We start from the raw sequence: 25,087 nt of genomic DNA, 5'->3' as shown, positions 1-25,087 counted from the left end.
ATGCATAGGATCTCATTGAAAAAGGACTGTCCTATAATGCTCCTATGAAATTTTGACCCTGCCTATGGACATTGCAACAGAACAAGAGACACCATCACGCAATTCAATTCTCATGTCATCGAGGCAGTGATAGTGATTAGCCCCTCACAGTGGTAAGCACCTGTTCATACCTCGGATATCACTGGTATCCTCCGACAACCAGTTTCCCTTCCAATTATGATGCAGATAGTTTCCCATCAAACTAGCCTTCTCATTCACAGCTACCAAGTCTCAGAGCCAGACTTTAAATCGTGTTGGTGTGTATCTGCCTGCTCCAATGTTTGCACATGGCCAGTTGTATGTCACTATGAGCAGAGCAACAGACTCAGCTAATTTGAAAATTAGTGTAGATCAAAAATCAAAACCAACCGTTATTTATATTTTGTTACATTTCCCATGCCATATTTCAGTATACATTCATACTTAAAGTTGTTATTATTTTCCACCCTCCTTTCATTTCTTACCATAGATGGGTCAGTTTGCTCGTGTAAATAAATGTGCTAAAGTATTTTTGCCATTCAGTATAAATTCTGCCAGCTACTGTTCTGTTTGTGGAGGTACAATGGCCCAGTGATTAGGGCAGCGGACTCGCAGTCATAGGATCGTGGTTTCGATTCCCAGACCGGGCGTTGTGAGTGTTTATTGAGTAAAAACACCTAAAAAGCTCCATGAGGCTCCAGCAGGGGGTGGTAGCAAACCCTGTTGTATTCTTTCACCACAACATTCTCTCACTCTTTCTCCCTGTTTCTGTGGAGTGCTCACCCACTTGCACGTTAATTTCACAAGCAGGCTGTTCCGTTGATCAGATCAACTGGAACCCTCGTCATCGTAACCAACGGAGTGCCAACCAACTGTTCTGTTCATCTTTAACATACTAAGTAGGGGGCTCCATATACTTTGTCATTCATTAAGAACATCTAAAATATCCTGTACTTGATTTTAGATGATTTTTCTCATCACAAATTGATTATTATTATTCATTTATTATTGGTTTTTTTTTTCCATATATTAACCTTAAATTAGAGCTGATTTTTATTTATAGGCATCCAACTGTAGAAATTGTGTCAAAGCAGATATTGGAGCATGACCCAGTTCTCTAACCTGTCAGATCCTGCTAAACCCTTCAATCCACATCAATATGGAAGACAGACATTCAATGATAACGATTATGATGAACTCAATGCAGAACTGAATTTTTACTTTTGAATTATCAGTATTATTGTTTATTTCAAAATAAATGTATTCAATATTTAGAAATCACATTTTTGACATCCTAAATAAAAGCTAAAGTATCAATTTAAAAACTAATTTTTCTATGTTAACATGAGTGACATACATTCCCAAAATTTGTATATTGTATGGTATTAGGACAACTGGTTGTTCTTTAGCCCCCATCTCAATCCTAATCAAGCAGTTTTACTGCTACTTCTAGCACATGGAGCAGCCATGTGGAGACTTAGATGTTAGCTCCAAAGGCAATTGGTTTTTTTGGTTAGGTGCTTTTGCTAATATTAAGAACTCAATCATGGAAAGTGGAATATATTTGCCAGCCAGATAAACAGAGGTAACAGAGTTATCTACTGTTGAAGGGACACAACACAATGACTATAGTTATAAAGTTCAAATCAACAACTACAACTTTGTATGTGTGGCAACTATGAGGAACAGTAAGACAAATAGACTGGCAGATTTAAAAGAGACAGTGACAGACTTTTAGGCCTTAAAAAGATAAATTAAAGAATATTTTATTTGTTCATGGTTGCACTAGAATCTTGATACTGTACTAAATAACCTCCCCCACCAAGAGAAAGAAGAGAGGGTATGTGAATTACACAACCAAATGCCAACCTAATTAACCATCTTTGAGCACCAGGTGGTAACAACCAGAACGACTGACCTATAAAGATAAATTATATTTACAATCCTGAATCTTAGATATACTGGCCAACAACACTGCTCCAAACTAGTTGTAGTGGGACCATGTCAGTGTCTAGGTCATGGTAGGTTGCATTAAGATGCCAACACCAAATAAGAAGTACTTAATGCATATCTTCTACACTGTAACTATTTCTATTTTCAACACAGTCTCAGATAAAATCACTTGCCGGGCAAGTACCTCTGAAACAGAACGATAGATTTAAAGAATTCAGACATTCATTTTTCTCAGCTAGGCTCGGGTTAACGAATTTATGATAGCTGAAATGTCAGACATGAATGGTGAAAATAGCTGGTATGCTTTTAATTTCTAACAAATCAGAAATACTCGTGTAACAAGTTATACTGTTAAATTACAAGAGAGCTTCAATCATCAGAATGCAGAAGACAGGGGAATCCTCTATGTCTATCAGTGAAATTCCTCCTTCATTCATACTAGGATTTACACATTCAAAACTTTATATTATTACCTAAGATGCCATTTTTATTCTAAATAATAGCAACAAAAATAAAAATACTTTTCACATGAATAACAAAATAAACTAACAAAAAACTTGTTAAACAAAAGTTACTTCTAATCAAGAGATATTTTTCCTTATTTCTAGATATACTTTTGTTAATGAACAGAACAGAGAAGGCAACATTTGGAATAACAAAGCTTAAAAATAAACAGGAAAAATTATTTATCTAAATATAGGTTTACTTACTGGGATTTGGTTGAAGTAAAGTCTCTGAGGAACGAAGCAGTTTTTCTGTCCATTGTCTTGTTTTCTCAGACCGTTGAAGTAAATTCTCAAAATGAGCATCTAATTCAGTCTTTTCTGCCTGACCAAGCTTTTCTTCAGTGTACTGAGAATAGAAACGGATAAAATGTTAATCCCAAAAGTGAAGGAATCATAAAATGTCATACAAATAAGCATAAACATATGTTATTCAGAAGTGGTTTTATTGATATAATAAACTCTCTGAAGAAAGAGAAACATTTGAAAAGGTATCATTTCTATAACTAAATGAATAATATAGACAGAAATAGAATCTATTTCAGTCTTTGTTAAATTTAGAACTAATACCCCTCCTCCCCATCATCCCTACTGTCGCCATAATTATCTTTACATCTCTTTTATGATGGTATGGGTTGGACTGGACTTTTATCGGAAGTGTTTTACAATCAGGTGCTCTTCCTGATGCCAACAATTTTAGTTGCTTCTCATAACACACTTAAGATACAGTATAATTGGTCTAAAAACTGGGAAACAGCTAACACAAATAACTGAAAAATTACTTAAAAAAAAACAAAACTGTAAATTAAAACAATCTTTGATATCTTAGTAGAAGTTGATGACACTTTATTTAAAATGACTGGAAGCTGAAGTGTTTCAGATTTTGGAATGGTTGTATATTTGCGACTACAAAGTGGAACAACTTCGAGATGAGATGTAAGCCTAAACATATTATCCTTTTAAATATCATAATAGGGACTGGCATGGCTGGGTTGTTAAGAAGTTCACTTCACAGCCACAGGAGTAAGTGTCTTCTACACTAGTTTTGAGTCAACCAATACCTTGAAAGTAAATTTAGAAACTGTAGGAAGCTGGTTGAATATATGCAAATGTAGATAATTCTTGTTGACATAATGACCAGTTGCTCTGTACTTTCAAAGGTCCCTGGAGGTCTATTACTTGAGGACCTCCTGACAGGTAAAGGTTGACAACAAATCCTGCCTGAAAAAGCACCCAGTTCAACAAATGCTAGCATAGAAAATTGTACATTAGCTGACTGAATGAATATAGTTTAACAAATATGTCATGAATACTTCGAAAATATCCAATAACTTTTGTATACATCTATAAACAAGTGATCATAAGCAATGGATTATAAGCAGTGAAATTCATATTTAATGTAAAAATAATCCAGTCTTATGATAAATTGTTGCTTATTATATAATTATCAGCTCATTAAGGTGTCATATGTTCACTCTGATGCTGATGAATCTACTACAGTCAACATGTAATCAAGATCATTATATTTTGCTCCAAGCAACATTTTGTTTTCCTTTTACATTAACTTCCATCTCTCATTTTTAACTCAGAGTAGAGCACAAAACATGAGATAAGGAATGCACTAGTCAAAGTGTTGCTTTGACAGTTACTGACACTACAAAAAACATTGACATAACTTGACTGGGTAAGCCCATCCTAAGTGGCTTCTCCCATCTCCGAGAGCTGAGATTCTGATATGTGATCCCACAACAACCATATATTCTCTAGGAATCTTTCACACACTCTAGAATTATTCATTTGTTGTACTTTCTCATTCACAAAACTTTTCTCATTCATATATTTCAGGTAAAGTACTATCAACATACACCAATTCAACTAGTTTTATGGTGTATTTTCACTACAGATTAGCTTTGAAAACTTACAATTCCTCTCATTGTTTTAATTTAGATGGAGTAAATTTCAAAAAAAAATTATTTATAAAAATAACAGTACCCCCTGACTGGCCCCTGTGCCAATGGCACATAAAAGGTACTACCCGAACATGATCGATGCCAGGCGTGCCTGACTGGCTCCTATGCCGGTGGCACGTAAAAAGCACCCACTACATTCTCGGAGTGGTTGGCATTAGGAAGGGCATCCAGCTGTAGAAACACTGCCAGATTAGATTGGAGCCTGGTGCAGCCACTGGCTCTCCAGACCTCAGTCAAACTGTCCAGCCCATGCTAGCATGGAATGTGGACGTTAAACGATGATGATGATGAACAGAAGATCTGAAGGCCTTAAACGGTCTGTAATATATTCTACATGAAAACTTATTTTATAACCATTTCAGTTACAGAAAATATGGGATGGGTATGTATTTACTCATATGAGATCTTTCCTTTTGAATTTTAAATGATGATGATGAATAATGATTAATAATCATAGATAATAACAGCAAACTCTCAAACAGGCACAAGGCTAGAAATTTGGGGAAAGGAATAGTCAGCAATTTTGAAAGAAGTGGGTCAATCAATTACATTAACAAACCTGAGTACCCGACTGACATTTTATTTTATTGACCCCAAATGCATGAAAGGCAAAGGTGACTTTAGCAGGATTTGAACTCATTATGTAAAGAGTCAGCAGATATAACAAAATAGTTTGTCTGATTCTCTACAAATTCTGCCAACCCACCACTCAATAACAATAATAATTCAAGTGCTGGGCTTCCTGGAGGCAAGGCGGCTGAGTTCCTTTCGAGCACTGGTTCTCACGGAAGCAAAGTGGTTGAGGTCCTTTTGAGCATTGAGCCTCATGGAGGCAAAGTGGCTGAGTTTCTTTCAAGCATTGGGCCTCGCAGAGGCATAGCGGCTTAGTTCCTTTCAAGCATTGAGCCTAATGGAGGCAATGACTGAGACCTTTGACATTATGTCATACTTGAGAAGAAGACCCATCAAGCTGAGCAAAATCGCAGTCATGGCTGATACCGGTGTTATGCAAATGGCACCCATGCCGGTGGCACATAAAATCACCCATTACACTCCTGGAGTGGTTGGCGTTAGGAAGGGCATCCAGCCATAGAAAACCATGCCAAATCATACTGGAGTCTGGTGCAGCCTTCTAGCTTACCAGCCCTGGTCAAACTGTCCAACCCATGTCAGCATGGACAACAGACGTTAAATGATGATGACGTTCCTACTTTTTAAATAAAAACTGTTTCCAACAATCCTCTCTACTTAGGCACAAGGCCTGAAATTTTGGGGGAAGGGTAAGTCAATTATATCAACCTCAGTGCTTAACTTCGGAACTGTGCCATAGGGCTCTCCAGATGTGCCACCCAGGAAGTGCCACCCTCGGAACTGTGCCATTCCTGGTGGAATTTGAACTCAGAACATAAAGATGTAAGAAATGCTGCTCAGGATTTTGTCTGGCATGCTAATGATTCTGCCAGCTCACTGCCTTCACAATTGGTTCTAATAGAAATATTTCTAAAAATATTTCTCATATTACGGAAAAAAAAAAAAATTTAATAAATAAAGTTGTTAAATTCCAGCTAGAACTAAATTTAAGTTTTTCTTTAAAGTATTAAAATAAAATATACTTTTAAATTTATGGACATAAGTAGAGATCCTGGAAAAGTGAATCCTGCCATTGACACTGTGTTGAAACATTATCAGAAACACTTATGTCTCAGTTGCTTTTGTCTAACTGAATAGAACAATAACACACTGATTATACCTCAATGATGACAACACCCACAGCATTGTGATTAAATGACTAGTGTGCTTTGTTAGCTTACAGTGCTGAGTTCAAATTATTTTTGGATCATCATTTTATGTCCTCTTTTCAAAGCTGGCATGGTTTGAACAGGTCATCACAATCCCAAGTCATTTCTTACTGGGAGCTACTGCTGCCATAGACCGGTGTCATTTGATTTGGTTTCTGACTGATTGTCAAAGGGCTACATGGCAGCTCATATTTCAGAAGAGGTGGGGGTAATTGGGATGGAGTAGAGAAAAAAATATAAACAGAGGTAATAAGGTGTCTGTGTGGCTCCTCAGAGTATGAGGTGAGTAGAAGTGAATGGGGACAAAAGAACTGGGTGTGTGGATAAGAAGAGGTTGCAATTTTATCGAATTACCCCTAAATTATTAATTAGTTCCAAAGGAAAGTAAATGAAAAAAGAAAAGAAAAAGGCAGTGTATTTTGTTAGAAATATGTTCGTGAAATTGTTAGCATCTTAATTCAGAGATATAGTTTGGTTTCGAAGAAGCAAAGATGGAAAGAACAATCTTTCTTGGCACTGTTTTTGTTATATTGTGATTGTAAGGCTTCAAGAAAAAAGTAACTGAAATGATTTGAAATCTGTCTCCAAGTGAGGCTCTTATAACAAGAAGCCACTAATGTGTACAATAGCAATGTTTTTACAGTTATTTTTTTTTTTTTATGTTTCATGAAAACCAAACTCAAGATAAATATATACATATCAGTTTGTATCAGCCATAACAGAAAGAAAATTAATTGGAAAAAAATTAGAGAACATACAAATATAAAACAAAATCTACCTTTATTAAAAAAAAAATACACCCAAAACTCATATATTAATTTAAAGCAAATTTTGTAATGTAAAAAGCTTTCTTACATCATGAATATAAATGTAATTTTATTTTGTTCATACCAAAAGGAAAATGCATTTTTCTATCTTCTGTTATATAAAACATTAATATACACATATAACCACTTTGCTTTCATGATTTAAATAAGAGCATAAAATCAAAATAGTAACAAAGATTTTAAGTGTTACACACATACACACACACGTCTGTTTTAAGTGTTTAATATAAGATATTTAAGAAATAACTAAATTGTATAACTGCCATGAATTTCAGTATTGTGGAGTAGTGTTAAATTCTTGCTGGTTTAAATTTTGCCAGCATGTTTTCTAATTCTCAGTTCATCAAACTGCTTCTATTCCACTTTGGTTAATGTCTTCGAGATAGATAAATGACATGTCTAAAATCTTTAATTTTATTAAAAAAATATCATGCTTCATACATATCTGAGAAATCAGTAAATAAAAATGAATGACGTAAATTTTATCTCCATTTATAATTTAACTGTTGACTGAGATAATTTTTGATATTCAAAAACCATCAAGTCTTTAGAATTAACATATCTTCAATGCAGGATTTAAAAGTAAATTAACAAAACACTAAATCAAATTATATAAAAATGTTGATAATATTATACAATATAGTGTTGCTATCTACTGATGGAAACTCCAGCCTTTAAACAGCCCCACATCGACCTACGCAAATGCATAGTACAGCTATTCTCTTTTATCACGGGAATTTGGCTTAAAAAAAGAGAAATGGAAAACACCATGGAAATTGTAGTTGTGACCGATGCCAGTACCACCTGACTGACTCCCATGCTGGTGGCATGCAATAAGCACCATTCATGCATGTGTTGTTGCCAATGTCACCTGACTGGCTCCCCGTGCCTGTGACATGTAAAAAGCACCATCCAAACATGGTTGATGCCAGCTCCGCTGCCCCGACTGGCTCCTATGCCAGTAGCACATAAAAAGCACCCACTACACTCTCGGAGTGGTTGGCGTTAAGAAGGGCATCCAGCTGTAGAAACTCTGCTAGATCAGATTGGAGCCCGGTGTGGCCTCCTAGCTTGCCAATCCTCAGTCAAACCGTCCAACCCATGCCAGCATGGAAAACGGATGTTAAACGATGACAACGATGATGGTGATGACTATGTTAAATGAATCAGTGATAAATGAATAACAGAGCATATAGTAAAATCTGATCTGGCAGAGTTTCTACAGCTGGATGTCCTTCCAAACGCCAACCACTCCAAGAGTATAGTGGGTGCTTTTTACGTGCTACTGGCACGAAGGTTAGTCCGGTGGTACTGGCAACAGCCATGCTCAAATGGTGTTTTTACATGCCACCTGCACAGGAGTCAGTCCAGTTCGCCAGTCCCCAGTCATACCGTCCAACCCATGCTAGCATGGAAAACGGATGTTAAATGATGATGATGATGATAGTAAAAATAGGCGTTGTTCTGAGGTCCCTAAGTTCAGAGAATCGTGGATGGTTGTTGGGGTAGGCTTTTGCAGTCAAAGTAGAATCTTTAACTGACTGCCACATGTTGACCAATTTGTGAAAAGTACAACATGACTTGCATTTAGTGTACCATGTTACCTGGATCAACAATTAATGAATTGCTGTTGAATGCAGATAGTAGTACAACTTTATTAATCACAATTTCCATAACATATTCATAAGAGTGAACTGTAGTCATAAAACTAAAGTAACAGAGCAGTGGAGATCAAATCATGGATGATTAGTAAAAAAATTAAAGAATTATTCAACCAATTAGAAAAAAAAAAAAATTGCACTTTTTATATCCAACTGCTTTCACGTGCTGGATCAATATTTTTTCTTCTTTTATACTTTTAATTACAATTCAACCGTTTTCAAAAATGGTTAATTCTAGGATCATTATCTTTATGATTGCCTGATTTCAATACTTCTGTATGTATGACTAGCAACCTTTTAGATTTGAGTCTCTTTTATTAATTAGTTGCAAACACTACCAAAATAGATAACTTTTATTTGAAACTGCATTAATCTAAACTATAATTTTGTAATTTAGATGACAAAATAACTGCCTTTCTATATAAGTTTCAGCACCGATATGGAAATGATATTAAGAAAATTGTTTTGTGATAACTGGGGTTCCAGGTGTGATTCCACAGCACCTTGGGTGTCTGCTACAACAACTTTAAACTGACCTACACCTTGAGAGTGGAATTTGGTAGATGGAAACTGTTTAGACGTTTGTCACACACAGGGGCAAGTGTGGCTGTGTTGTTAAGAAATTTGCTTCTCAACCACCATATAGTGTTGAGTTCAATTCTACTGAAGGTGGTACCTTGGGCAAGTGTCTTTTACTGCAGCTTTGGACTGACCAAAGCCCTGTGAGTGGATTTGGTAGGCAGAAATTGGAAAAAGTCCATCGTATATATATGTGTATGTGCATGTTTGCACTGCCTTGGCTTGACATCATGTAACTTGCCCTCCATGTCACCAACTCTCACCCATTTTCAAGAAAGGTAATATTTCCCCATGGCCAAACATATTCTGACAGAAAATTGGAAATGGAGGGCATGGAAACGAGGATGTCAAAACAACAATAATGGTAATGATGCTGTAAGTGTGTATGTATACATCTTTTACCAATGTAAATAACTGAAGGATATATATCTACATCAGTAGATTATTTTTTAATACAAAACATGACAGAACATTTCTATTCTGTTGTTACCTGTACCCTATGAGCATAGTGTGCCTGCATGCCCATGCCCAGGTAACTGATACCAATAGACATCATCATCGTCGTTTTACGTCCGCTTTCCATGCTGGCATGGGTTGGACAGTTTGACTGAGGACTGGTGAGCCAGAGGTTCAACCAAGCTCAATCTGATCTTGCCAAGTTTCTACAGCTGGATGCCCTTCCTAACGCCAACCATTCCATGAGTGTAGTGGGTGCTTTTACGTGCCACCGGCACAAAGGCCAGTTAGGTGGTACTGGCAATGACCATGCTCAAAAGGTGTTTTTACATGCTACCTGCACGGGAGCCAGTTTGGCGGCACTGGCAACGACTACGCTTGAATGTTGTTTTTCATGTGCCACGAGTACATGTGCCGGTAAGGCGATACTGGCAATAATCATGCTCGAATGGTGCCTTTCACATGTCACCAGCATGGGAGCCACAGATACTTTTATCCCTTAGTTGGTTACTACAACCGCTAACTCTACTTGCCTATATATATATGTATATATATATATATATATATATATATATATATATAGGTAGGAAACTGAAAAACAAAAAAAAAAAAGAAAACGGTTTTATGAATGAAGTGTTTTGAGGTATCTATGTCCGTATTGAGTTTCACAAACTTGCTTGTCACCTCTCACTCTCAAAAATTTAACGAACCAGTGATTAGCCAGTAGGAAATCTGCAACTAACCATGTTATTGTTCACAATACTGGATATCAAATGAAAACTATATAAGTATTCCCTCTTGCCAGAAAGTTTTCAGCACTTCATTTGAAAGAATAAAACTGATAATGATTCCCTGCCGCAAACATAGCACTTTATATGGATTCATTATTAATATCAGCTCTTAAAAGAACATGAAAAATATATTGAAGCAACAAAATTTCCATGAGCCATTTCAGTGTTTCACTAACATGCTAAGATTAGTTTTTTGTTTAATGAATATAGAGAATAAATAATTGATTTCAAGAATTCATAAAATACTAAATGTACAATTATGCTATGGTGATATGTAGCCATTAATATTAGAATATAATAATGTTTCCATGTCAACTACAGGTAACAGACAAAAATAGAGTGGGAGAGATAATGCAAGAGTACTTTACAGATGAAAGTTAGAGATATAACACTATGTACAAAAATATAAAAGATTATTGTCTGTGAAAGCATTTTATCATTAACATTAGTTTTAAGTTTTCCATAACAGCAAAATGAAGAAATTTAAAAATATACAGAAATAATGTGGATAGGAGAAAAAAAAAAAACACTTTAAAATCATTGAGAGCATAATGTAACATCATGTTAATATTGCCAGAATATGTTAAATTTCCATTCAGATTTTTATGTAAGTACAATCACTCTACACTACATAGAAGAAAATGTGACAGAATGTAACCAGTCTCTTACATTATAGAAAAGAGAGCTTTACTGATTTAAAGATATTACTAGAGGTTGTATTTTCATTGTTTTTACACACAAACAAAGACACACTTCAAAATGCTGTTTTGATGGCGGCATGCATGATCAAGTTTGTTCGAAGTTCAAATCCTGCTATGAGTGGCTGGAATGAGCTCTGGGAAATAAACATAAACGCAGGAGTGGCTGTGTGGTAAGTACCAACCACATGGTTCCGGGTTCAATCCCACTGTGTGGCACCTTGGGCAAGTGTCTTCTGCTATAGCTACTATAGGAAAAAATCTAGCATCTTGTTTCAATACTTTTACTTTTCTGATTTGTTTTTTAAGACACAAAATTCGCTTTAGATGAATACTGGATATTAAGATATACTATTCTATGTCTAAAGTTCATGATATTTCAAAAGACCTGAGAAACTTCATGGTCTTCCAGATTAAAATATCTGATTTGTGTGGAGTTAATTAGAAGAAATTTCTTCCTGAATAAGATGCTAGTATACTGCCGATAACTTTTCTGCAAGCAAAACCAGACAACACGCAAAAAATATCTTAAGGCATACTACCCTGCAAGAACAGAGTAAAAGGCCTCACAGACCCTATTAAAATCGACTTCATTTACTCTATCTTCACCAACTCACTTGTTCTCATTTCCTCCTCCATCATCTTTAACCACATCTATTTCAATCTTCCCTTTCTATTTTCCATTCCACACTCCACTTACCTGGTCACTATAACCTTTCCTCTGCACATGACTCAGCCATTTCATTCCATTTCTTTTCACACCATCCATCACCAACTCTATTGTTGACATTCAGTTTTCCTCCCTTTCTCTCACTCTCTCTCTCTCTCTGCCCTCCACCAACGCTCTGGTCATTCACTGAACCATTTGTTTCCATTCTTTCCAACCGTTTCTACTGCTGATGTTCATTATTCATGTTGCCTTCCCATAAATTGTAGCACTTCTCAGACATGCCGTACACATCTTTTCCTTTAGTTTCACCTTCATTTCCCTACTCATAAGCACACTGCTCAATTCCCACAACTTCTTCCATATACATTTCATTCAAGCCACTTTTCATGAATCAGTTCCATTTTATCTATTCAACATGTTGCCTAAGTAATAAGATAAAGTGACAAGAAGCCAAGAAACCCTTTGAAGTGTTTCTATTGAGAATTATACCACTATGTGGTACTTACTTGTACCAAAGTAGTTTGAGGTACTGAAAGCTAAATCTTCCCTAAGAGACATAATATATTTGATATTCTAGTGGTCAAGTTAAATGCACTATTAATCTCTCATTCCTGTTAATTTCTGATCTTGTTGCCAGGCTGAATCCTCAGGCAAGGAAACCGAATTTATTTACAGATCTACTTTACTAAAAATTAGGTTCCAAACAACGACAGCTTTTGTTGTAGCACAGACAAGTATTGAGTTTGTATTAGAACACTTAAATAAAAGAACCTTCCAGATGCTTCATTTTATATCTCACAAATTAGTACTTAACTTCAGTATAGGAAATGAAACAATACTCCCTGCAGCAAAGATCGGAGTCTATTGCAAATAACACTGCTATCTAATTACAATATCTAGGTGACAGATATGGAAAATAAAAAGGTCTAGCTAAAATACAAGGTGAAATAACCCGCAGGACAGTGATCTTAGACAATACATACTTGGTCATTTTGTTTCCATATTTGATTACAGAGCTGAGTTTAAATTCCAACACAAAACTAATTTCATGTATATTTTACTGATTATGGATTGTAAACTTACACATGTAAACAATAGAAATTCTGTTGCTGTAGTGTGATTTGTTCCAGTGATAACTGCCTGAAGTCTAAACACTTCTATAATTACATATAAGCAACAGAGTTCATTTACTTACTCATCTATGCATGCTGGTGAGTGTATATGTGTGCACATGCACCTCTGTATCAATATTTATGTTTGTATACATGCTGATGAATATGTATGCATGTGTGTGTTGATGAATCATATCATCATCATCATTTAACGTCTGCTTTCCATGCTAGCATGGGTTGGACGATTTGACTGAGGACTGGCGAACCAGATGGCTACACCAGGCTCCAATCTGATTTGGCAGAGTTTCTACAGCTGGATGCCCTTCCTAACGCCAACCATTCCAAGAGTGTAGTGGATGCTTTTACGTGCTACCGGCACAAAGGCCAGTCAGGCGGTACTGGCAACGGCCATGCTCAAAATGGTGTATTTTACGTGCCACCTGCACAGTATATGTGTATAAAAATACATTAACAAGTATCAATTCACACATGTAATCACATATGCACGAGCATATTGTGATAGTAAGAGCTATTTATCTATAAAAGCAGTTATGTCTCTTATACCTTCTGCTTGAAGAAAATAAATCCTCATTTATAAAAGATTGATTCAGGAGACCAGACTACAAGAGAATCAAACCTTAATACTGGATAGTGTCACCCAACAGGCTAGGTCTTTGGAAAAAGCTCAACTTAATGTAGAAGTGTATTAAATGCCTGTTGCATTTGTATAATAATTGGCCCTTTTCATCTATGCAGACGGTCAATTTAGCTTAGAGGTCACTTAATCGAACATATCAGGGGCTCCCTTTCTTGCAGCTTCTTTCATGGCTGATTCTTCCTATGATTGAAGCGCAGCTTCTGTCACAGTACTTGCATACCAAAATGGTGGCTCAGCGCTCTGCATTTCTGTTGTTTTTCTTTCACCACCGACGCTTCTCAACTTATTTGTTTCTGTAGCTGCTCTCTAGTGAAGCAGTTCCTTCCTTCACCACGGTCCTCCATGTTGTTCTGTCCTCAGCCCTCTCTTCCCAGGTGCTGACATCCACCTCACACTTGGACAAGACCCTTTGATATCAACAAGGCAATTTTAAGTGGTAAATTTAAATAATTTGCCATAATAAACCCTAAAACTTTGAAAACATGCTTCATATGGAGCAAACTCAAAAGATTCACTTATGTTTCATGTCCAGCTAAAAAACAAATAGGTTAAAAGTACAAAAGAGCAGGGCCCTGAATTATTGTCTGCCATTCTGCTGGACACACTTCTATATTAGACTCTAAACCATCATCTTGGGTTATACAATCTTCGTTTATTTTGCTGGCAATTGTACGTTCTACTCTAAGGCCTCTTACACTCATGATAATACAGAAAATTAATGACAAGGTAACTGAAATTCTCATAAATACAAGCCTGTCTCATAATTGCATCTGTCAAAAATTAGCTAATCAATTCAACCTGGAAATAAATCCAAAACAAATTCTGTTTCCATGATTAATTCTGAACTCCTGGTAGAATTAATGGAATCTGCATTATTAAAATATATCTTTTATCATTTACTTGTTTGAGTCATTAGACTGCAACCATGCCTTGAAGAATCTATCAGTCCCAGTACTTACTTTTTGAAGTCTGGTACTTATTCTATCAGTTTCCTTTTGCTAAACTGCTAAGTTACAGAGATATAAACACACCAGCACTGGTTGTCAAGCGGTTGTGGGGAGACAAACAAACATAAAGACACACACACAGATATATGTGTATATGATGGGTTTCTTTCAGTTTCCATCTACTGAATCCACTCACAAGGCTTTGGTTGGTCCAAGTCTATAGTAGAAGACACCTGCTCAAGTTGCCATGCAGTGGGACTAAACCTGGAACCATGCTTGCATCTCTTTACTTGTTTCAGTCATTTGACTGTGGCCATGCTGGAGCACTGCCTTTAGTTGAGCAAATCGACCCCAGGACTTATTCTTTGGAAGCCTAGTACTTATTCTACGGCCTTTTTTTGCCAAACCGCTAAGTTACGGGGACATAAACACACCACCATCGGTTGTCAAGCGATGGTGGGGGGACAAACACAGACACACAAATACACACATATATATATATATATATATATATATACACACACACACACTCTGAGTGGTTGGCGTTAGGAAGGGCATCCAGCTGTAGAAACTGCCAAATTAGACTGGAGCCTGGTGTTGCCATCCGGTTTCACCAGTCCTCAGTCAAATCGTCCAACCCATGCTAGCATGGAAAGCGGACGTTAAACGATGATGATGATGATGATGATACATATATACAACGGACTTCTTTCAGTTTCTGTCTACCAAATCCACTCACAAGACTCTGGTCGGCCTGAGGCTATAGTAGAAGACACTTGCCCAAGGTGCCACGCAGTGGGACTGAACCTGGAACCATATGGTTGGTAAGCAAGCTACTTACCACACAGCCACTCCTGCGTCACTCTGTAAAAAATATTTTAGTTATACTGGCATAGCGCTTTCTTTTCTTCTATCGCTGTACTAAAGTGATTCTTGATGTGCCTTTTTGAAATTACATAGAAAAGATAAATGACAAAAAAAAAAGCAGTTTCTTTAATATGTGATCTTACTCAGCAACATGTGACTGAGAAACCTGCTAAACTTTTCATTATCTCACTCCTAATTGCAAATCTTTTGCAACTACAGCTTGCTGAGTATTGTGTGGAAGATAAAGAACGAAAAACTTCATAATTTTTAAGAGATGGTATCAAAGAACTAAGCAATTCATCATTATTGTGGACACAGGTTTTGTTGAGGACTGAAAATTTCTCTCAATCTATCAATCATTTCACATAACTTGACACTTACCCAGTTTTTCATATCAATGACCTAATCAATATAACCAAACGTAATATTGTAGCAAAATTGATGTAGTACCGCTTCTCAATTTGTCAATCTGGTATAATACCTGAGAAAAGACCTACCCCCATCCACCACTTATAATGCCAATAAGAACTTTAGCAAAGAGATAAAAACTTTCAGCTGCATACCAAGTAACTGAGACATTCTATGTAACTCATGAATGGTGTTTTTGTGAGCTGCTAATAAATTTATAAATGAAATAATTAAAAAAAAAAAAATATCTATTATATTTGGATAATTTTGTAGTGAAATAATAGTGGAGCACCATAGCAACTTTTTATATTCCTTTAAAACTGCTGAATAATAATTGGGCCTTAAAGAAAACTCAGGTTATCTAATTTCATATGAAGCTTTTATGCCTTGATCTCTTGAATAGCTAACTATATCACAAAAGAGTAAAAATTACAATAGGTACTTGGGTCCTTTATGTTCTGCATCAAATGGATACCTTCCTACTTTTTGATAATCAAACCATTAGTCAGTGTAAATTTCCTTCTATTCAAGAATGCTAGGAAATTTATTGGTTCCATTAAAAATGATATTAATATACAGAAATGATATTAATAAGGCAGCTGCAACTGCTGTTGATCAAGATTTGCCTTTTACTACCAAAATAGATGCTACTAATGAAGCTGCTGCTGCAACAACATCACAAGGTGGTAGACTTGCGACAAAGTCTTTCTGAAAAATCTTTAAACAATTCTGATAAAAAAAAAAAAAAATATTGCCACATTATTGATAAAAAAAAAATAAAATAAAAAAGCTGAAACAGATATAGATGCTGTGACAAAATGGAAACATTTCCTCACAAGATATTTTAATTTAATGATAGATTAAAGATCCGTTTCATTCTACAGAGGAAAATTGAAATTTTCCATCAACTACAGGCTTAGCTCAGAGAATTTTTCGGCTTTTCATTTGTCACATGTCTGTGTTATTACTTTATTAATTATTTAAGATTACTAAATAATTCTTTAGTAGATTCTGATATAAGAAAATGCTTCATTTTACAACAGTACACAATCTTCCATTTTTCTGTCCAAGAAGTGCAGTGAGTCTGCACCAATTGCCATCCACGTGATAAAACCAACCCTTAGCTTTCAGATTACTATGTCAGATGTAATGTTTGTTTATTCACCTTGATTAGAATTAATCACATATTATCTGGTAGTTTTGACATTTCAATGATATGACTGTTTATTTTTAGAATGGCACTACAGGATAGGTGTGACAGGCTGGATCTGGTTGGTTTGAACATACAAGTGGTAGAATACTTGTGCCTGACATGATGGTTTATGTTATTGTGAACCTACCAAATTCATATTGTCAGTGAAACCAGTAGAATTTCTTGAAGCAAATTCAAATAATGTCCCTGTCTTGTTCATAAATAGTAAGGAAAAGACAATTCCTACAAGAGATATAGCTCCCAGTGGATGCAAGACCACAAACTGAAATAGTACGTATGACATCCGTAGTTCAAGAAAATTAATGAAATAAAAAAAAAAAAAATCCCTTATTGTCTTTGCTACATGTACACACATCTTCCTCTAATGCCTTAACCCTGCTATATAAACTCACAGAAGTGTACTACTTCCATGTAGATTAACATGTAGTTGACTAGTTGCACGGTTAAATCTGTAAATTCTATTTTTAAGAATCAATGATTAGAATTTTTAATCGGTTATTCATCATAAAAGTGATTTACAACCAATGTCTGCTTGAAAACTGAAATGTCTAATATTCTGTTTACTATCTTAATGTAGTCAATAAACGACAATAAAGGACGTGTGATGTGTGTAATAATGTAAATACATGGAAACTAACAATTTATCAAAAGTGAATGATTTATCAAAAAAAAGTAATTATGTGCCTGACATCTTCTGGTACCACACAAGTTATGGGCATCATTGATACATGTCTCTCTTTCCAACTGACTATAAAGATACTATCTGGAACCTTATATATTAAAATACACATCTATATGTTAACAAATGCATGCTGACCAAAGCCTTCTGAATGAATTTGGTAGATGGAAACTGAAAGAAGCCTGTTTATATATGGCATCCATGCCAACCTTCCTTCATTGGACACTAAACTCAGCTTGTAAAGACCTGTTGGGGCAAGTGAGATCGAAACTGAACCAAAATCAATGACTGGCACCTGTGCCAGTGGAGCGCTAACAACACCAACCGAGCGGGATCACTGCCAGAGCAGTGGCCTCGCTTCCGTGCCAGTGGCACGTAAAATGCACCCACTACACTCTCGGAGTGGTTGGGGTTAGGAAGGGCATACAGCTGTAGAAAATCTGCCAGATCAGATTGGAGCCTGGTGTAGCCATCTGGTTCTCCAGTCCCCAGTCAAATCGTCCAACCCATGCTAGCATGGAAAGCGGACGTTAGATGATGATGATATATATATGTATATGTGTCTGTCCCTACCATCACTTGACAACCAATGTTGGCGTGTTTACTTCCCTGTAACTCAGCAGTTCAGCAAAACAGACCGATAGAAATAAGTACTAGGCTTACAAAGAATAAGCTCTGGGGTCGATTTGTTCGTCTAAAGGCAGTGCTCCAGCATGGCTGCAGTCAAATGACTGAAACAAATACAAAAAACAAAAAACAGTGTAATAACAGCATTAAAATATTGTGGCTCAGTTTAATTATATTGTAGCATTGTAGCTGCTCTTGTTTCAGGCCTGATTAAGCAGATCTCTAATTAAAAGCATTTTTGTATTTCCAGATAATTGCCTTTAATCTTGTCAGAGGTTGTAGGGCATGATTTCAGGAAAATTTGGTTGCTATTCCTATCCATGTAATGGATTTCTCACTGTCCTTATTGTAGTGTGATATCATAAAAGTGGAGTTTAGCATATGCAGTGCTTGGCATGGCTTCAGTCTTATACTTTAAAAGTGAAAGACGATTTATACGCCATGAAGATCTAACTTAATCCAATATTTCTAGATTAGCAGCTGTTGCTTCTGGCAAGAGAGAAAGTTAAAAAGGATAAGGATATGTAAATATATACATAGATGTACATGTATGTGCATAAATGTATATGTATATGCATGTATGTGTATATATGTATGTGTATGCATGTATGGGTGTGTATGTATGTGTGTGTATGCATGTATGTGTGTGTATGCATGTATGTGTGTGTATGCATGTATGGGTGTGTATGCATGTATGGGTGTGTATGCATGTATGGGTGTGTATGCATGTATGGGTGTGTATGTATGTATGGGTGTGTATGTATGTATGGGTGTGTATGTATGTATGGGTGTGTATGTATGTGTGTGTATATGTATGTATGTATGTGTATATCCATGTGTATCTGTGTGTGTATATATGTATGTATATATACGTATGTGTATATGTACGTGTATATATATGTGTGTGTGTGTGTGTGTGTGTGTGTGTGTGTGTGTGTGTGTGTGTGTGTGTGTGTGTGTGTGTGTGTGTGTGTGTATATATATATATATATATACACACACACACACACATATATTATATATATATATATATATATATATATGGGTTTCTTTCAGTTTCTGTCGACCACGTCTACTAACAAGGCATTGGTCAGGTTGGGGCAATGAGAAGACATTCACCCAAGAGGATAAACAGACCCGGATGCTGAACCAGAAACTATGTGACTGTCAAGCAAACTTCACTATGCAGCAATCTTGTGCCTATGATATATATTTGTATGTGTGCATATATGCCTGTATGTGAATGTATGTGTGAACAATGTATGTATCTATGTAAGTATGTATGTTGAACATTTTGGGTATCTTTTGCTTGTGCTAGAGATCAAGGTACTCCAACATTCCTGAGCCTGTGGCCATTATTGGCACTGAATATCTTGCCCTGATTTATCTCAGGATCATGTCAGGAGGGTAGAGATGGTCTGTGAGGTTTTGTGCAAGCCTTACTGAACCCAAAATTTTAGGTTGTACAATCACTGGCAAGGTGTGTTTTCAATGCCCGGTTGAACAGGAGGGCACTGTGACAAGTATGGAAACTGTAGGCATGAAATCAGGTGAAGCTGACCACAGGGGCAATAACCTCATGCAGGAGGGTGCTGTGGCAAACATGGCAACTGCATGCATGAACTCAGGTGAAGCTGACCACAGGGGCAATAACCTCATGCACAGCCATTGCTGGCACTTGGCTTGCGCAATGGTCAGTGATGATCTTCCTCAGTTATGAATGTACAGCCTGCATCATCAAATATGCATGCATGGTGTATGTATGAATGATGTATGTATGTATATATATATATATATACATACATTTATTCCCGATTCTGTGATTTCATATATCTACGTATATATATACACACACATTTATTCCCAATTCTGTGATTTCATACATCTACTTATGTACGTGTATATATATATATATATATATATATATATATATATATATATATATATACACACGTACGTATGTAGATATATGAAATCACAGAATTGGGAATAAACCAAGTGTATTTTGTTAATGAATCATATGGCTTCATTAATGCTAAGCAAGGAACATATAATTTGATTTGCATTATTCCTCTTTCTTCGTCTGTGAATTAATATTATGAATCCTATTGTATGAACAATATTTCATTTTCTTATCATTAATGTCTTTTATATGAAAATGCATTTTCTAACCAGTTATTTTTTTAGGTAGTTAAGTTACAGACTTAGTTAGACAAAGATACATTTTTTTAAGTAATTTATTTGTCTATTTCTTTAAGATTATCTATATGGAAAGTATTTTATTACTTCCGCCTTAGCGAAGGCGGAGGTATTGTTTTCAGTCATGTTTGTTTGTTTGTCTGTTGACAAGATATCTCAAGAACTGCTGGATGGATTCAGATGAAACTTTCAGGGATGTTTGGCCCTGTAACTGGCACAAACTGATTAGATTTGGGGGGTCAATCCAGTACCGGACAAGGATTCTCGATTACTTTTCCTGTTTTATCACTTAATTTTTGAGAATGGTCGGGTTCATTTATAGCATTCTTGTTTGTGAGAACAGTTGAATTTATTTCAAATATTCTCATTTTAAAAGTCATCTCTGGCTAATCATTGAGAGAACATTGGTGTTGCCTTGGCGGAGGTTTGTGCTCTCCGAGTGCCCTTGCTTATCTATGAATTTGTATTGTAAGACTCTTTATGTGAAATCATGAGCTAACGTGCTCCTGTGCCAATGGCACATAAAAAACACCATTCGGGTGTGATCATTACCAGCGTCGCCTTACTGGCACTTGTGCCGGTGGCACGTGAAAAAATATTTGAGTGAGTTCATTGCTAGTGCCACTGGACTGGCTCCTGTGCAGATGGCACGTAAAAAGCACCATTTGAGCGTGGCCATTGCCAGTATCGCCTGACTGGCCCTCGTGCCGGTGGCACGTAAAAGCACCCACCTACACTCTCGGAGTGGTTGGCGTTAGGAAGGGCATCCAGCTGTAGAAACTCTGCCAGATCAGTTTGGAGTCTGGTGTAGTCATCTGGTTCGCCAGTCCTCAGTTAAATCATCCAACCCATGCTAGCATGGAAAGTGGACATTAAACGATGATGATGATGATGTGTGTTGAAACAGATATTGTTATATTTCAGGAGGAGTGTTTTTTTTTTTTTGCTAAATAAACATGCACTATATATATTCATTCTTCACTCGTTTATTAATGTTCTTCTAACTCATGTCTATTGTCTGGAAAACTTTCAACATACATTAGTGACCCCTTCAGCGACACTTTCCATATTTGTGTGTGCTCTTGTTCCACTTATTTTGTTCCCCACTTATTTCATAAGTGGAGCAAGAGCACACACGAAGACAGAAAGTGTCGCTGAAGAGGTCACAGATTTCTAGACAATAGACATGAGTTAGAATAAGACCATTAATAAATGAGTGAAGAACAAATATATAGTGTGTGTGTTTATTTGGCAAAAAAAAAAAAAGACTATCCCTAAATACAACAATATTTTATTTATTTATATGCTGGAAACCAAATTTTTGTGAAAATGCGTCTGAGTGTATCTGTGTCTGTGTGTGTGTATGGGGGAGGGGGTTAAGAAGTTTGCATTGTGGTCATATGGTTTCAGTTCCAGTGTGTGACACCTTGGACAAGTATCTTCTTTTACAACCCTGAGCAGACAAAAACCTTTTGAGTGGAGTTAGTTGGGAGAAATTGAAAGAAGACCATTGTATGATTATATGTGAGTGAGTGTGCATGTATGTGTGTGAGTGTGCGTGTATGTGTGAGTGTGTGTGTGTGTGTGTGTGTGTGTTTTGACATCAGGCAATAGTTGTAAACGAGTGTTATCTTCATACAAGCAGTGGCCTTTGTTTCCCATCTTCCATGAAAACATATCTTGCCATGAGATATTATTTTCCTTAGTGAAGACTAGTGATAGGAAGGTTATTTGGCTTAAGAAAATCCACCTCAGTTAATTCCATCTGATTGATGCAAGCATGAGAAAGTAGAAGTTAAAAGGATGACGATGATATATAAGGTAGTATCAAAAAGTTCCAGGACTAGTTAGTTAGGTTAAATTTAAAAAATGCTTATTCACCTAAGTTTTAATATCATCGCCTTCGAAATAGCCACCTTCGGCAGCAATACACCGGTACTGGTCCTAGAGTTCCTGTCATGTTTCCAATCCAGCCTAGAAGTTGTTTTCCATAAGTAATTCAAGGACCTTCTACAATTTGTTCTGGGTTTTGACAATGGTGTTGAAATGGCAACCTTTCAGCTTCATTTTCATCTTGGGGAGGAGATGGAAGTCTACAGATGCTACATCTGATGAATAGGGCAGGTGCAGAAGTGACACCACGTTGTTTTGGCCAAGAAACTCATGAGTGAGGAGAGCTCAGTTACAGAGTGCATTGTTGTCATGAAAAGTCCAATTCTTTATGTTCCACAGATCTGGCTGCTTTCACTGAATGTCCATTCTCCAAAGCTTCAGAACATCACAGTAGAACTCTTGATCGATGGCAGGTCTTTTAGGGATCTTCTTCCACTTTTGAAGCACCCGTGCCATTTGAAACATTGCATACAACCCATTGCCTCGTCACCATAAGCTTGCTCAATGACTCTGTAGCAGACTTCCCAAGGTTAATGCAAAATTTCACATTGGCTCTTTGATCCTGTCCATGACGAAAATCACAGACTACAGCATACACAGCAGTAAACACAGCAATGTCGGCGCACGCAACCATGTGCTGCCCTCTGTTGGTATGTTACAGGACCAGTCCGGGAACTTCTTGATACCACCTTGTGTGCCTCCTCAAAAAATAGCAGCCGACCCATGAAAAAGTAAATGTGAAAACAATAACATATCCCTGTGCATATAACAGTGTGTGTGTGTGTGTGTGTGTGTGTGTGTGTGTGTGTGTGTGTGTGTGTGTGTGTGTGTGTGTGTGCGCATTATATTATCACTGCTATAGCACCTGTCCTCACATCAAAAGTTTAACACTTATCCTTTTAAATTTATACGCTAAGAGCACCGTCCGAGCGTGATCATTGCCAGAGAAGCTGTCTGGCTTCTGTGCCAGTGGCACGTAAATAGCACCATTTGAGCGTGATCGTTACCAGCATCGCCTTACTGGCAATTGTGCTGGTGGCACATGAAAAAACATTCGAGCGAGGTCGTTGCCAGTGCTGCTGGACTGGTTCCTGTGCAGGTGGCACGTAAAAAACACCATTTTGAGCATGGCCGTTGCCAGTACTGCCTGACTGGCCCTTGTGCCGGTGGCACGTAAAAGCACCCACTACATTCTCAGAGTGGTTGGCGTTAGGAAGGGCATCCAACTGTAGAAACTCTGCCAGATCAGATTGGAGCCTGGTGCAGCCATCTGGTTCGCCAGTCCTCAGTCAAATCGTCCAACCCATGCTAGCATGGAAAGCGGATGTTAAATGACGATGATGATGATGATGATGATGATGATTATTCTCAAGCAATGCCAAGCAATTTGCACTGAGTAGACATGATCCCCACAAGCTGCAATGAAGGTAACCCATTTAACAGAGAAGCAACTGGACCAAAACTGCAAAAAGTGTTGAGGAGAGATTTAGGTCATGCTAGACAATCACTGTAGAGCATTTTCTCATGCTATTGCATGAGAAAATGCACTCAGATTACAATGTAAAGTGGATTGTAATGGCAAAGGTATCTAACAGTGAAAAAAAAATAGAAATAAAAAAACTTAAAGCATGTTACACAAATACTATAAATAAAGGTGACCGACGCCCACCCTGTTAATGATTATTGATAATACTTTTCTGATGAATAAATGACAAATCAATTTAAAAGTGGAAACATCTGGCTGTGTAGGAGAATATTCCTTCCTCCAGCCATCACTAAATGATCACACAAATTTTCTTGGTTTCAAAAACAGAAAAGAGATACATAGAAACTGAAAGAAGTCTATTGTGCGTATACATTGTGTGTGCGTGTGTGTGTAACCATGTCTAGACCTCATGTGATAGTTGTAAATGAGCCTCACCATCACACAAGTGATGTTGTTCATTTCCAGTCTTCCATGAAAACAGGTTTGGCCATGGGAAAATATTACCTTGCTGGGAAACAGATGAGGGTTGATGACATGAAGAGTATCTACCCACAGCAAAAAATCTGCCTCAACAAATTCCATCCAACCCATGCAAGCATGGAAAATTGGATGTTAACTGACGATGATAAAGATGACAGTGAGGATGAGAATGATGATATTACTCCTTGCTACTCTAAGCACAAGGCCAGAAATTTTTTGGGGGAAGGGGCAAGTTGATTACATCAACCCCAGTACTCAACTGGTACTTAATTTATCAACCCCAAAAGGATGAAAGGCAAAGTCAACCTTGGTGGAATTTGAACTCAGAACACAGTGGCAGACGAAATAGTGTTAAGCATTTTGCCCGGCGTGCTAACAATTTTGCCAGCTTGCCATCTTATGGTGATGACATTACTCATAGTCAATTGAACAACACCTATTGTCACTGCATTTTCAACAAAATCAGCACTGACAGAGAAACAAAAGGACCATTGATATGAATTACAAAAAGAACCATTGATACGAATGACAAAAACTTTGTTATGGTTAGTCTCTTTAATAAACATTTTGAGTAACACCACAATGGCACCTCT

General features: G+C 36.9%; 1 protein-coding gene across 8 annotated transcripts in view; it reads right to left on the bottom strand.

Moving 5' to 3' along the window:
- The window catches only part of LOC106869469 (endophilin-B1), a 169,922-nt gene that overhangs the window by 119,642 nt on the left and 25,193 nt on the right, over nucleotides 1–25,087 (bottom strand). For all 8 annotated transcript variants that reach the window (XM_089347792.1, XM_089347794.1, XM_089347793.1 and 5 more), the window contains exon 2: nucleotides 2,682–2,823. In XM_089347792.1, coding sequence (XP_089203918.1) covers nucleotides 2,682–2,823 — 142 coding nt within the window. The remainder of the gene's footprint in view (nucleotides 1–2,681; nucleotides 2,824–25,087) is intronic.

This window comes from Octopus bimaculoides, chromosome 2, assembly GCF_046866305.1.
Source record: "Octopus bimaculoides isolate indiv1 chromosome 2, ASM4686630v1, whole genome shotgun sequence".
Classification (NCBI taxonomy): Eukaryota; Metazoa; Mollusca; class Cephalopoda; order Octopoda; family Octopodidae; genus Octopus; species Octopus bimaculoides.
This window is presented reverse-complemented; position numbering and strand designations above follow the sequence as displayed.